This window comes from Lissotriton helveticus, chromosome 7 (genome assembly GCF_964261635.1).
Source record: "Lissotriton helveticus chromosome 7, aLisHel1.1, whole genome shotgun sequence".
Lineage (NCBI taxonomy): Eukaryota > Metazoa > Chordata > Amphibia > Caudata > Salamandridae > Lissotriton > Lissotriton helveticus.
In genome coordinates, this window is record NC_136068.1 from 837485363 (window position 1) to 837497793 (window position 12431).

The 12431-nt window shown below is 41.5% G+C and overlaps 1 protein-coding gene across 1 annotated transcript in view; it reads left to right on the forward strand.

Annotated features, from left to right (window-relative positions):
• Positions 1-210: 210 nt before the first annotated feature.
• The window catches only part of LOC144769274 (ubiquitin-conjugating enzyme E2 D2), a 311568-nt gene continuing 299347 nt past the window's right edge, over positions 211-12431 (forward strand). The window contains exon 1 of the mRNA XM_078653332.1: positions 211-594. Within this exon, the coding sequence (XP_078509458.1) occupies positions 571-594 (24 nt within the window). The 5' untranslated portion in view covers positions 211-570. The remainder of the gene's footprint in view (positions 595-12431) is intronic.

Consider the following 12431-nt stretch of genomic DNA (forward strand, 5'->3'; position numbering starts at 1 on the left):
CATAGACTAGACAACCACAGACGCTCACGATCTATTGGTGACTGTTAATAAGTTGAACACTGTGAGCACAGATAAACGCGCTGTCATGCTATGGGAGAAACAACACCCACAGCACACACCGGCATGTCAGATCGACAAACCTCTGTAATCGCGCGAGACTCACGTCTTTCCTCTAACAGGAAGAACAGTACAGAGCGCCAGCGTCTGTATCCTTCCGCATCTGAAACTTCTCCATTAGATTCCCGGAAGTAACCGAGGCTTCCAAACGGCTCGTGCAGACTCAGACCGAGAGCGGTATTCCACGCGCTGACCTCACACGGGCGGCGTGACGTACCGGGAGGGGCGGTGCTGACAGGAGAGCAGAGCGAGGCGTGCGTGCGCGCTCCGCGGAAGGATCTGTGCGCGGTGACAAAGCCCTGTGCGTGATGCAGTAGTCGTTGCTGCAGCCGGAAGGAACTGAATCAGAGTCCCGGTTTCGTGATAATCTCTGAAGAGAGAGTTCCCCCCGGTCCCCGCTGGTCTGTGTCAAACACAACTGTTCCAATATTACCGGCCGGCAGCAAGCACACCATGGCCCTGAAGAGAATTCACAAGGTAGGGTAATGCTTCCGCCGCCATGGCTCCCCAGCTCAGCTCTGGAAAGGGAGACCGGCCTGCTGTAGGCCTAACCCGGGAGGGGCGAAGAGAACAGGCTTGCGGTGGGGCTAGTCTGGGAAGAGGTGTAGAAGGCTGTGTCTGAAATGGAGGCCAGCATGGGATGGTCGTGGTATGAACTTGTCTAAACCGGGGCTTCGGTAGGCCTGACCGGGAGATGGCCCTGCCCGGGAGGATTGGTGGGATCCCTGTTGCCCCCACGATCTAAGCAGAGTAGCGTTGCCTGGTGATGTTGGCGCCGGCTTTAGAGGTTCCGTGTCCAATCTTCCCGTGTCTCCTACGGATCTCGAAGGGTGGTTTATGGGCTGAAAGAGCCCCAGTCACTGCTGCTAGGTTGTCCCGTGTGCGCGCTCCCCGGGAGCGCATCGCGCGCTCTGCCGCTGGCTTACGAAAGAGGAATGGACTTTGCTGATATAGTCCCCACATTGGACGTCAGGGTCGTCGGATCTGAACTGTAGTCTTATCCTTCTGGCGGTGCTTAATGTTTGACAGACAGAATGACAGTTTTGATGTTTTGACCAGAGAACATAGGTCTCCTTGGAGCTCATGCAGCAATCTTTCAGACTCAAGGCTGGTAGGTACTAGGTGACTGACCCACGAAATGTTTGCAGGAAGTGCACAGGCTCACAGACATGCCGTAGTTGTAATTGCTAATCCGAATCCTGGCCCATTTGTCTTTGCTTTTTTCCCCTTGAACCCCCTTTATTAACTTACTTTTGCTTTTTAAGTCTCTTACCGTTACTATTCTCCCACGAATGTGCTTTAGTTGGGTTTACTATTTTACATTAAAGGTTGTTGGTCATCCTTCTCTGGTGCCTTTTCTGTTTTGTTTCGTGTCATTAACTAGTGTTCTGTACGACGAACTGTAATGTTTGTGTATCTGTTTCAATTCGCCAACTTTAGGTTCCAATAATTTTTCTCTTTTACATTTTATAAGGCTATGTTTTAAAGGCGTGCAGAAGTACCCTGTAATTGAAGGGCGTGATAGTTATACAAGAAGTGTGCAGCCCACCCTCCTTTCCTCACCAACTCTCCTCCCCACCATCTCACTTTAGTGTGCGATACCTCCCCCAAGTTTCCAGTTCAATTTGACGTTTCTCCATCTTTTATCCGTTAACTGGGAGATTTCTTACTGGTGAACATATTTAATGTGTTCTGTTAAAGTTTGTTTCAACGCTGAGCTTAAAAGCTTTCGTTTTTTGACTCGATTTGTGCATATCTATGATACTTAGGGTCTGTTAACGTTTCCCTATATTGCCGCTAAGGATTTGAGGTGACATCATAGTCTACGAAGCATGTTGGCTGTGCCTTCTGTACAAGAACTTAAACAAATCTTTGACGGGCAAAATGTGCTCAACACAGCGAGTTATGTGTTCACTAAAGCTCCACGCTCTCATCAAAACGATTTAACGTTTTTCTTCTTTTTACTGCAGACAGCGAAACATTGTAATTAAGTGGTTGACCATTTCTTTTCAAAATACAATTTCATTAAGTTTATATGTGCAAAATGTTCCTAAATAAAATGTAGCAAAGCCATGACTGTCCCTTACAAACTATTTGCTCTTCATTATGTTACAAGAACGTCTCAATGGGATGGCACACGACAACCTGCTATTTATTTTCATAGTAACAGAGTATAAATGGTGGGCCTTAATGTTTGATTTGAGGTAATTAACACTATTATTAAGATTGAGTGTGCCTGAAAGTGAGACCAACGTGTTTTTTTTTGTTTTGTTTTTTTAACTGTGGAACTTATTTTTCTTGAACTTCCCTGATATTTGGCGTAGGTAGGTGCCATTTTTGTGAATAAGTATGCATATCAGCTAATGTGGGCCTGATCCTTGCTGTTTTTCTGTGTGTAGAGAAGTACATTTTTAGCACCTTACTGATCTGCACATGTTCTTGGCGAGACTGGTTTGTGTGTTGCAGAGGAAAGGAATTTATAGGTGATATCAGTTTCTATGCTTTTTGCTCTTACAGAATTAAGTGAACCATAGCCCGCTGAGGAAAACACGGCAGTGTATTGGCTTGTTTTCGTACTTGTGGCCCATTTTAATGTTGACCATAGTCAAGGCAGTCCTGCGCTGTTTAAGATTCCCACCAAGACACTGCATCTCAATTATTTTCAAACATTGTGCATCTCTGTTTCGTAGCTAACCGTAATTCAAGAATGGTAATTTGAACGGCTTCAACATTTTACCAATAGGGGTAGTAATATTGTGTGTGTAAATGGGGGGGGGGGGGTTGGCTTTTGCTAATAGGTAATCTGACTTTATGGCAGGTCTGCAAAGGATTGCAGAGATTCAAGTCATTGTTAACTGTTGATTGTAAAGTTGTGTTTTCAGTCCCTTCCTACGAAAGAAAGGGGTGTCTTGGGCAACACATATAGCCAAGGAAGGGAGCAGATTGGTCCAGACTGCAGATGGGTAGCCTGTAAAGCCATTGTCAATATTCAATCCATTTTACTCTTGTTTAGTGGTAACACATTAGTTTAGAATTGTGCGGGTGCTGCTACAGTGTTGTGAAATGGTATGTGATCTTCACATAGTCCTTGTAGTAGATCAGTCCAACTTGATGTGGCCAATAGCACTCTTTATCATTTATAAACCAAATTCAGTCAACATTCAAACGCTTTGTGTGTAAAAATAAGTGCAAACTTACTGCTTCTTAAAAGTGAAGCAGGCAATTGGAATCAGGTGCTTCTGGGGAAATAAGGTGGAAGTGGTTACGTTATCACCAGGATGCGCTATCACCTAGGTAATCAGAAAATGTCAGTTTGTGCTAGAATATTCAGTTTTATGAAAACGTCATGCCTTTGTCAGAATATATCTGTGGCTATCTTTGCTAAAGAATAGATGCTGGTCATCAGTATGGGAAGTGTTATAAAACCATGTTTATACAACATGAAGTCAATTATTCCTTAGTGAGAAAAAATATTTATAAATGGAGAAAGTTTGTGTGGTGTGTGTATTTTTTAATTTATTTTTATTTGTAAATTTGCCAGTCTACCTAGTAGTGGCTTCCCAGCAAATTCAGTTCAAGATCAGATCGTATGATGTGCCTAGAATCCACAAAGCACTTTCAATGTGTTAAACATTGAAATTCTGAACTCCATTACTAAGAAGAGTGTGTAAAGTACTGCTTAGTAGAAGCTTGGCCAGCGAAAACCTTTTGCTCCAAGCATTGTTGTACGTCTTAGTTTTGCAAAATAGCCAGAATGAACCGCATACCTTTTTGGAAATCTTTTGAACTTTTGGAGACTAAATGAGTTATGTGGATCCTGTGCACAGTTGTGTGAACACCAAGCAGTCCGTATTCTCACACAAACCTCACAGTAAGAGTTTACAGGCAGTCCAACGTTATAGTCCGCTCAAGGCAGTCTGTATCTCCATCTGTGTATAGAAACAATACGCTGATCATAGCAAAGATTGGGTAGCAGTGCCATACAATGATAACTCTCTTCTGAGTTTGTCTCCTTAGTTTCTTTAGCTCTAGTCTGTTGAAGCAAAGGAAAGATGGAAGGAGCCTTCCGTGGGTAGTACAGAATCACAAGAAGTCTGACACTCAAATTAATGTGAGAGCGCTGCTTGCGCGGTGGAACTTGTGCAGGGTGGTCTGAGGTACTGGGGTGAAGTTTGTTTTAGGTGGCAGGGACAAGGAGCTTTGTACTGGTGTATGGGAAGATAGTTGACTTTTGTGGTGCATACAACAGATGGTGTTAATAGTCTAGTATTTCCTTGAAGCAAACGGACCCAGCACTACATTGTAGAAGTCTGGAATTTGGTTTGATTTCTTGGGTCCATGTAGTTTGTGGGCTTGCATACAGGCATCATTAGAAATAATAGGTCTGTCTGACACAGACCCTTTGAATCCAATACATACCATGTACTTAGAGTGGTTTCTAAGGTCATCCCGCGTCAAACCATTGACTTTTATGTTCTTAGGGTACACAAATTTGACTATTTGGGTGCAAGACTGGACGACTCCCACAAATGAGCGGCACTGGTACAGAAAAGTGCTATGTTTGCTATCTGTCCTGTCTCTTCCGCGACCCACACCCCGAAGAGATATGCAAGAGTCAACCATGTGGGAGAGCTATGTTTGAGACAGATTTATGGGGGCACTGTAATCTTAGTCTTGAAAAAAAGCTGAAAATGCCTTTATAAAGACCCTCTTGCGACTCCCCACTAGTGTGCTGACCCTGCCAATTGTATCCGACCTAAACCTAGGATCGATCTATGATATTGCCATGTTGCAACCTATTCAAAATTGAATAAGACTCTGGACCAATGCAGATTTAGGTCCCTATAGATAATGAGTCAGAATAATGCTTGCTTACTACCATGTTGGTAAGATCCTCTGTCTTGTCCATATAAAAAATTGGCTATTCAAGCTAGGTTTGGAAGATTTTTGGCTGCAGCCTTCTGCATTACCCAAGGTGCTCGGTATAAGCTGAAAACAGCCTATTAGAAGTTCATATTAGGCGCAAAACTTTCTGCTGCATCCCCTGGTAGATTTTTTTTTCTTGATGTGTAAATGTGTACCCGAGTATAAGAAATACCTGCTAATGGTCATCAACCCTACTGCATGTGCACTTTATGTAAAATTTAGATTGGGCATGTTACCATTGGCTAAGTTTACTCATTCCTGGTCGAAAAAAGGGAGATTTATCAAATCTGTGCCCAATGGGTTTTCCAGTTCCAGGTAATATTGAACACTTGATATATTTCTGTAAGGTCTATGTTAAACCACACACACCCTGGATTATTCCAATTTTTAAACTTTGCGGGTTTAGGGACCGCCACTCACCTCTTAGAATATGTAAAACCAACCCCAGAGATTGTGTGGTGTATTAAACCGCTAGATACCCGTCGGCAAAATGGTAGATTAGGTTGAATGTTGTTTAGGTCGAGCCTAGCGGTAGCGCGTATGCGCTGCTCGCTCTGCGAGGCATGCTGTATTGGAGTAAGCACTGGAAACCCCGCCCACATTTATCATTGACATGTCTTTGTCCTTCGTAAATGCAGGCTTCTGATTTGGAAATAGGCTTGTTAGTCCTTCCTTGGTACTGCCTTGTCTGCATTTGTTACCTCCCATAACGACTGGACCTTTTACTCTGCTTGTTACACGGTCTGCCTTATAAGTGGGCGAGCACTGTTTTCTTTGTATTTGCAGCGCACTATGTGGGCTTTGACTGAGGCCACAGGCACCACTCTCTTGACGGGCCGGGCCGGGCCACACAGCTCCCCAAATCTTCTTCTTTTTTTTTTTCTTTTCTTTACATGAAAACATGGGCGACTTGTGTCTTGTTGTTAAATGATTCTAGCGCAGCATCCTGGAAGGAGTAATGTCGGCCAGGCCTATCTTATGGTTCGTTGCAAGGCTAAATGCCGCTGCAAGCCTTTTTTCCTCTTCATTTACTTTGGTTAAAATCGCTGCACTCTTGCTTTAACTGTAAATATCTTGAGCTAATGCCCTGGTGCCGCAATTGCTTTAAAAGTAAAGAAATCGAAACAAATATTTTTCAATTTTTATACTTTTGAACCAATCTTGGCACCATACTTTAGCACAAGATGTTTCACTTAAAGCACATGTGCGGCAATTATAACCAAAGTAAATAAAGAGGGGGGGGGGGGAGTGTGGGCGGGGGGGGGGGGGGGAGTGCGGGCATCATTTTTTCTCTTCATTTACTTTGTTTACATCACAGCACTCGGGCTTTAGCTTTGAACAAGTTAAGCTAAAGCGTGGTGCCCCGATCACTTCAAAAGTAAAGAAATACAAAAAGTGTAGTACTTTTGAAGCAATCTGTGCACCCGCGCATTACCTTAAGATGTTTACAGCTAAAGTACTAATGCCGCAATTGCATTGCAAATGCTTGTTTTAAATCCTCATGGCGCAAGAAGGAGACACTTGCTTCTGCCTTGATTTGGAGGACAACAAAGTTCATCTCCTGGTTCCCAAACTCGGCCTTATGGAAGGGGCAAAAATGCTGCTTCCAAATTTGAACCGACATCGCTCTGCAATACAATAGGTATCGCTTTTGCCAAAGTTTGAACTATTGGTATTGTAAATGACATTGCCGTTTAATATTATAAAATGCATTGCCATTTACAATGCCAATAGCTCAAAATCTCGCAATTGCAAGACCTATTGCATTGTAAATGCTTGTTAAAATAGTAAGATCATTTTTCACACACTTAATGTACTGTCTAAATTGTATTCATCATTGGTTCTGTACCCTTTTATTTAGTATTTTACTTGTCCTCTTTGTAAATTATTTTAGCCATGGGAAGATTCTAGCGGACTTCGTCGTTTATAATTTTTATTATAATATCATGGATCTTACAAATACATTAGAGATGCATTGTTAGTCTGAAATTTTCCACACGTTTTAGTCTTCCAAAAAATAATTTCTCAAAATGAACATGCACGTTTTACTACATCTCTATTTTAAAGGTTTTATACTGTACCTTTTATGGTTTTTATTGAATTGAAATAATGGAAATATGATGATGACGACCTTTGTGTTCTGCCTCTTGCAACGTTTGGCTTGAAACATTGTCAATCACGCATTGGACCAGTCCACAGGCAATTGGCATTCTCACCTTATTCCCTAAGACCCCTTGGAAGTCCCTGCATTCCATTGCGTGAGGAACTAGTTTCTCTCTTGTCTCTCCTCTGCCTCTCCCCCGATGATCCTTTCTCAACTCCAGTTCTTGGCTTTTTTATTTTTAATAATGGGCATGGAATTTATAAATTATTTACTTGTCAAAGGGATAAGATGTGGTCAGAGCTCCGTTTAATAGCCTCTCTGATTATGCCGGGCTTCATATTATGAGATTCTGGATTCTAGCAAGGCATTGGTTTTGCCACTTTTCCACAGATCCACATGTAGGGGCTGGAAGTAGGTGGGAAGCAGTAGTTTCAGGATTGAAATGCCTTGTGATTGTACACACCTGCAAAATAATGTGATTAAGGGTATCCAAAAACTCTTCTTCACACTCTGGAAAGGTTGGAAATTTACATCTGACAAGGTCACACGTAATACTTTTTCCTGAAGTGAGTGGGGGGGAGAGCATGGGGGTGTGGGGGGAGTTTAGGGAAAATTAGCTTGCATTCGCTTGGTAGTTTTTTGCCTGAGCAAACAATCATAAATTTTTATTTGCAGATCGCAACAACGAAATTCACAGAAGCTTTTTAGGAGTGTTGGTTCCAGGTGTACTTCTGTAAACTCTTGTGAACAATTCGCGGACATACAATTGCAGGTGTTTTTTTGTGACCTTTTTTAGAAATTGGTCCCCTGATTAATTTTCATATTGCTCATAGCGGTCTTGCACTGATACTCCATCATCAAAATGAACATGTTGGCCTTAACGCCAAACAATATATGAAGGGCGTTGGTCATACACAGAATAAACAAATTCCACACATGTCTTTTTTGGGTGTGGTGGGGGTATATCCTGGTAATGGCACACTGCTACGTGGTCTTAATTCAATGTGCATCATCCAGCTCATACTTTTTTTTGTGTAATTCAGTTTTCTAAAATGGCCATTGGCCATCTTGTAACAGGATATTAAAAAAACCGTATAACAAAGATGGGCATCATTCAGTGGTTTCTTTCTCCCCAAAGCAAAAACAAACTAGGATTGATAAAGCCAACTTCTGTACACCAGTGAAGTGCATGCGAACATTTGACTTTGACAGTGCTTGTTTATTTTACTAGAGTCATTTTGAGTTGGTTTGATGTGAATGCTTGATTTATCTATGCATAGATATGTATCCAGTAGGAATCTGATAGAGGTGGCCGAGCCGAGGTGACCCAAGTGTCTGGCTTGGCTCTCTGAACCCGCGTGCGCGTCAAGCCTTGAAAATGCAGGCTTTATAAATCATACATCATAACATAAACTATGGTCACGCTTCTTCAAAATTAAAAAAAGGTACTTATTTTACGTGGAAGTTTTGACATTAATGCATCACGTGGAAGTTTTGACATTAATGCGTCACATTATAGCACTGCTCTGAGAAGTAATTATTAAAAGTGATAGCTTTTAAACATGAACTTGGAGACATTCTTGCCCCTGCCTCCACCCTGGTGACAGGGCCATTAGTGAACAAAGGTGCAAGACAGTTGTCATGTGAGATCTGTGTGTGGCCCTGATTCTTATAGATAGAGCAACATTATAGCGTACTAAACACAATAGGATTTTATATAGCTGGTATTCTGAGCTCATGTATTTGAAAGGTTTTTCACATGGGATAAGGAAGATCAGTGAAATAAAATCTTTGCCAGAGATCACACTTGTTATGGGCTTGGTTCGAACAGAACCTTCCAGCTGATCCAGGCTTCAGCTTTCAGTGGTTTGCCAATCTCATGAATCTGACAAGCTTTACTGGGGTGGCTGAGTGTGTAGAGCATGCAAAGTCACCCAACCTAATGAGTATGGATCTTTAATTGTTATTACCAGCGGGAACAGTTTTTCTGAAAGAGTCGAGCTTGTCTAGAACTTCAGTATCTTTGCTTGTACATGTCATGATGCTGATGGTGGCCTTGTTGACCATGCCCGACCCTACAGAGAACTACAGGCACCAAAACTAGCATCACCACCTTCCATATGGTGGGTGTTGTAAATGAACTGCCTTTTAAGGAAGCTGTGGCAGCACAGAAAGACTTCCTTATTTTTTAAATTTTTTATTTTCCACACTTTCAGAGACATCATACATATAATACACAATGAATCAAAAGAATACAAGAGTTAATAATAAGTTACCAAAGAAAATTAATATAGCTAATCAAGATACACAAAATATTGACCAAAGCGCCTGTACATCAGCGAACAATACTCGTTGAGCCAGGTTAATAAACAGGGATCAAAATATAAATCAGATCAAATGGTCTTACCCTTCAAGAATTCATATGAGTTACAAACGGATCCCATATCTTTAACCCTAATTTCCGTTTCCTTGCCCCCTTGACTGAGTATAAGCTAAATTCCAAACTAGCTAACCTGTACATTTTTGCTCTCCAAACTTCAAACCTGGGTGGCTCGGGACATAGCCAATCCCCCGCAATACACAGTCTGGCGGCAGTCATTGCAACAAATAAAAACAATTGATGTTTATACATAATGCCCCCTTTTGAGACCGTCCGACCCATTCCTAGAAGTAACAGAGCAGGAGAAATTTGTAGCGAATCCCCTAAAATAATGGATAAAAAAACGTTCAATATCACGTAAAAAGAAATTCAATTTTACATAACTAAAAAAAATGTGTTCTATATCAGCATTTTCCGCCCCACAGCGGAAGCATTTACCATTATAGTGATTACCCCACTTTCTCATCCGTGCTGGTGTATAGTACAACCTGAATAAAGTTTTAAAAAATTGTATTTTTAGATTCGCTGACATGAGAACTTCTTTAGATCTGACAATTGCATCTTCAGATGATATATCTAATTCGATCTCTCCCAATATCAATGCCCATTGTGAAGTATGTTTTTCCAGATCATCTTTTTTACCTAAATTTAAGATTTTATACAGCATTCCAATTTTACTCTGTGTCCTTATCTTCTATTAATGTATTGCAGATCAATTTTAATTTGCGTTTTACCAGAAAATCCAGAATTTGTAAAAACTTTAAAAAATGCGATTGTGGTAGGTTATAATCCCTTACTAGGTCCGCAAACTGTTTGATATTTCCCGTTTTATCATACAAATCTCCTAATAAATCTATCCCTTTCTCTCGCCAGACCCTTACAATCCTGTCAGAAAATATGAGTGGGGGCAATTTAGTCATACTCAAAGGAGTGTAATAAGTGAGGTCTCCTAAATTAATTAATTTACTGACTTTCTTCCAGGTTTTAAATGCTGCGACTACAATCTTGAATCTGGTTCTCTTAAAGTAGCTCCATTCTACTTCCTGAAATAAACTTCGATTAGTTTCGATTCCTAAAGCCAGGTAGAAAATGGAGCTAGTAGATATGGTTGTTGTTAGACTACCTTCATCCACTCCACAGAGTAAAAAAACCATTTTTTGCAAAAAACAAACATAATAATATAATACAAAATCAGGCAGTGCTAAGCCTCCCCTGGTGCTTGGTAATGTCATAAATTTCATAGCTCTTCGTGATTTCCCTGGAGCCCATACAAATTTGGAGCATAAAGCCTGAAGCTTCTGTAGTTGGGGTACAGAGATTTCTAAAGGCACTGCTCTAAAGAGGTATAATACTCACGGTAATATAATAATTTTAAAGATGTTAACGCGTCCAATCAAAGTAAAGTGCAGCCGTCCCCACCTCTCCAAAGAATCTGCGATATTACTATAAAGAGACCCCCAGTTTGGCTCCACCACTGCAGCCATAGATGCCCGAATCTTAACTAAGTATGTAGCTTCCATCACTACTCTTGAATCATCTATTGTTACTGTATCAGTAAACACTATCTGCGTTTTTGTAGTATTTAGCTCATAACCGGACAATCGTCCGAATTGACCAGCGAGCCGTTCAATTTCCGGCATGGCAGCGGCTGGGTCTTCCGATGTTATCGCAATATCATCCATGTATGCGAATACTGTGGGGGATATTGCGAATCACAAAAGGCTTGATAAGCCGGCTTCTAGAGAGCATTACAATAAATGGATTAATATATAGAGCAAAAAGTAAAGGGGAGCAGGGACAGCCCTGTCTCGTACCTCTAGTAATCTGCACTACTGAAACTAATCCCATTGATGCTATTCTCGCCGTGGGTGATTCATATAAGGCCTGCAATGCAATCATAAACTTTTGATGGAATCCCATACTCTCCATTAATGACCATAAGTACTGCCATTCCACGCAGTCAAAAGCTTTTTCTGCATCTAGCAGAATCCGCCCCAATCTACGTCTCTCTACCTCCGCTATATCAAACAAGGTGATTACTTTGTTAATATGAGACACAGTACCCCGACCAGGTATAAAACCATGTTGGTCTTGGGAGACTAAGGAAACTATGACTTAAGATAGACGGTTGGCTAAAATTTTAGAATATATCTTTCCATCACAATTCAATAATGAGATAGGCCCATAAGAGCCAGGGAGTTTTTACTTCTTTACCTTTTTTACTAAAAACTACTATTGTAGCTTCATTCCATGTCTTTAGCGCTGACCCAATTTGAGCCGCCCTGAACGTGGCCAGCATAATCTCTTTTAAATCAGCTGCCTTCCCCATCGCCAGCGATTTGACCGCGTTTGTTAGTTCCTCCATCGTTATTGGAGCGTCCAACATATCCACAGCTGCAGTATCTAGTTTGGAGAGTTCTCCAAATAAGGTAAGGTTTAGTGGGGTCTTCCCACCTTGATCCGTAGTATACAAATTGGAATAGAATTGATGGCAGACACCCAAAATCTCTGTGGATCTGACCTTAAAGCCCCTGTATTATCTTTTAATGAAGTTATGTTCCGACTTGATTCATTCATGCGCAATTTAAGAGCTAGAGATCTTCCCACGGATTCCCCATATTCATGGCAAATTTTCCTCTGTGTCAGATATCTTCTTGCACTGTCAGAATCCCAGAGTCCCAGTATTTTTGCCCTTTTTCTGGCAACCTCATCTTCCAACAGGATTATATTGCCCTGCATTGCAATGCCCTGAGTCAGCCTCTCCTCAGCCCTTTGCAGCTCCAGATAATACCTCTCCATCTCGGATTTTAGTTTTTTTTGTTGAGCAATCCCAAAACTTAACACCTCCCCCTGAAACTAGCTTTAAATGTGTCCCACACTATATTAATGTTGGCAGAGTCCCGA